General features: G+C 45.4%; 1 protein-coding gene across 1 annotated transcript; it reads left to right on the plus strand.

Moving 5' to 3' along the window:
* Positions 1-564: 564 nt before the first annotated feature.
* On the plus strand, positions 565-2,194 carry LOC134176390 (uncharacterized). Its single transcript, XM_062643061.1, has one exon. It carries the CDS (start codon positions 581-583, stop codon positions 2,192-2,194), a length of 1,614 nt encoding a protein of 537 aa, XP_062499045.1. The 5' UTR covers positions 565-580.
* The last annotated feature ends 1,269 nt before the right edge of the window (positions 2,195-3,463 follow it).

Genomic DNA, 3,463 nt, shown 5'->3' on the forward strand with positions numbered 1-3,463 from the left:
CTTGTTCCGTGCGATATTTGACGAGTTGCAGCGATGCCTCGAGGCATAAGTCGAGTCTGAAAACGCGAGGGAAAATTGAAGCCCTTCACTTCACTCAGTTGACCACTCTGTACGTCAGATTGCAGCTTTTGTACGCCGCTCTAGGAACTACGTTCATCAGTGCCTGCAACGGCTTTCCCATGGCAGCAGGGCATATAAAAAACCACGTGGACGTGGGAAGGCAACGACAATCTGGGCAGATCATCGACTAAAGAGAATGGCACTGCAGATCCACAGAGCACCATCACGACTGCTTTCGTATCAGCTGGCTGAACAAACCAGCAAAGTGTAACGTAGAACAGTCGGTGGTCGTCTCAGTTTAATTCCAAACGAAATGACTGGATATTCTGCATTCGGATGTGTGTATATCTATCTATCTATCTATCTATCTATCTATCTATATATCTATCTATCTATCTATCTATCTATATATATTATGATCCAGTCTCAGGAAGGAGTACATCAGGGAGACCCCTTGGGACCAGCCCTTTTCTCATGTTCTATTCACCAAACGCTCGTGGAAATTCAAGACCGTCATTCAATGGTGGTCATTTTGGCCTACCTAGACGATGTCTTCCTTTGTGGCCCTTCTGATCTGTGTCAGCGAGCTTTTAAAGACCTACAATGTTCATTCACTCAACTTGGCTTGTCTGTCTGTCCAAGCAAATGCCAGGCTTATTCCAGAGTCATTCCAGCTAGCTGGCCAGATGACATTCCTTTCACTTCCTCAGGCATTACTGTACTTGGCAGTCCTATTGGAGACTGTGATTACGTGCAGAATTATTGTTTATCTACTGCACTTTCTGGAGCTGAACTGTGCAACAAACTGCAAAGTTTGAATGATCCTCAGAGTGCTATGTTGATCTTGAGGCAATGTCATTCCACCCGTTTAAACCACTTGGGCAGGACAGTTCAACATACTTGGTTGACGGAAGGAGCAAGGGCACATGATGATTTGACACAACGCACTTTTTGTTCTATCCTAGGCATAATGGCTGATCCATCTCTTTATTGGAAACAGTGCTGTCTATCAATAAAAAGTGGAGGATTCGGTTTAACGATGTTGGAAGACATCTCACCTGCAGCATTCCTTGCAGCATGGTCTAACACCTTTCAACAGCTTCCCAAACGGTTTCTCACTTTTTCGAGTTATTCTCCATCTTTTCTAGGGAAGGTTCTTACGAACCTCCCTCTAGGTCATCAACTCACTGACTCTCATAAGAAACTGCTATCCATCTTGGAAAGCGGCTGTGATTACGCTCACTTATCTCTAGAGGACTTGCTGACAGAACCTGACAAGCTACAGCACAGACTTACTTCAGCTATTAATCAAGGCAGAGAGGCAACTTTGCTAGCCTTGTCTATCGATGACCAGTGTTCTGCTCGTTTGAGATCTGTTGCAGGAAAGGAAGCTGGAGCTTGGCTTCACGCAATCCCATCCGACGATGAGCTCGCTATTGAAACTCGCGAATATCGCTTAGCGGCTTATTTACGCTTGGGCTTGCCTATATTTGGTCAATGGGCAGTCACCTGTGATTGTGGAGCTACAGTAGACGAAGGTGCATACCACCTCTTGACATGCAAGCGTCACGGTGGCCCAATTTGGCAGCACGACTTCATTGTCTCGGCCTGGTGCAGGTGTCTAAATTCAGCTGATGTTCTCCACAAGAAGGAAGTGCGCAACCTCTATGTCGACAGCCTTGGTCGCCCGGATATTGTGACCTTTGACTCAGGTAGCTTGACCAATGCTGAGATAGATGTCTCGCTAGCTCATCCCTACAACAAGGAGGTGGTTAGCTCTAGTGCTAAAGTGACTGGCCATGCCTCCCTTGTTCGAGAACAACACAAGAAAGAGAAGTACAAGCAATTTCACCATCCAGGAGGACAACGTCCAGATGTCATCCCCTTGGTACATGAACATTTTGGGAGATGGGGCAAGGAAGCCATTAACTTCCTCAAGTCCCTAGGGGATCGCTCCAAGGATGAATATGGTCAATACAACAAAAAGGATTTTATGTCAGTGTCTAGACGCCGGATTAGCGTTGCACTTCAGAAAGGCAATGCTAAAGTTATTCTAAGGAAGCTGGACAGACTAAATTATGCTTTTTCTTCGCTTGACCTTGCTTTCACAGACGTTCAGTCTTACGTTCATTAGAATAGACAGCAGTTTTCATTAGTCTTTTGTGCTAGAGAAAGAAATTATTCAATAAAATCTATATATCTATCTATCTATCTATCTATATATACGTATATATATACAAGCTCCAATGCCCGGCTTCGCCCGGGGGACAACCCATGCCAGGTGCTTCTCCTTTGCACTTCAAGACGTTGTTGCCGTTGCGAGGAACAGGTGTATCGAATCTGGCATCTATTGGACACGAATTCCGTTCGGAAATCTATCAGAGCAGAACTGGAAGTCATATAATTGCTGTATAGTGTTGGTTATTATCCCTGTGCAAAAAATGTTCCAATCACAGCACAAACCAATTACACTAACTTATGCCCTTGTCAGCGCAACCCAAGCCAGACCACGTGGAGGTCAGGGCATATACTGGCTCAAAAAATTGGTTGAGACATGCTCAACCTGGAGCCCTCGCTCCGGTGGTATTTGAACGTTATGTACCTGCTTGATGTCTTCAGCATAGGTCTCTTTGAGAAATTGATGCATCACTAGCTGCTGCAGCCACCAAAACGGTCTACTTTGTCCAGTTTGTTGCTGTGTGATACATATTATCTACCTACCTTTTAGTGCATTATTGTAGTGTTTTGTCTGCTTAGTCGTTAGTCATTAATGTTTATGTAATTGACCATGTGTGCATGATCAAAAGCGGTGTCTTGAATGTTCAGTTGGGCTGAACTTACAGCCATGCAAAGCCACAGTCTGAGATGTCATGGAGTGCTTGCACACTCCTATTAACAATCAACCTCTTCTAAGCTAACCTTGGTTCAGTCGCTGTTGGCCATGAATGCCTGCAGTGAATATAAAGATGATCATCTTGTCGACCGCACTTCCTGGTACACTACGTTTTTCGTTTTTCCTTCTTTTGACAAGAAAGTTAGTCCATGTTTGGAGGCAACTCTAGAAATGCCAACATAAAGCTGTCCATGGCTAAAGGATGGCTCATGTAGATCTAGCCCTGCCACACCTAAGGTCTGCCCTTGTGCCTTGTAAATAGTCATAGTAAAGCAGACGGCGGCCAATCGTTCTTGTCTGGCTAGCTCATCTTCCGCTGCAGGCGCTGGAAGCAGTTCTGTTGCGGTCGGCGGCCAATCGTTCTTGTCTGGCTACAGTGTGTACATCTACGCGAGTTCTAGCAGTGGTATTACGATTAATCTGAAGTCGTCGCTGTCTGTCTAACTCGTTTTCGTTCGCGCGAGCCGTAGCGCTTCTGTGTCTGTCGCTGTCTAGTCGCCATTGTCTAGC

The sequence above is a fragment of the Corticium candelabrum genome, chromosome 2, assembly GCF_963422355.1.
Source record: "Corticium candelabrum chromosome 2, ooCorCand1.1, whole genome shotgun sequence".
NCBI classification, from domain to species: Eukaryota; Metazoa; Porifera; class Homoscleromorpha; order Homosclerophorida; family Plakinidae; genus Corticium; species Corticium candelabrum.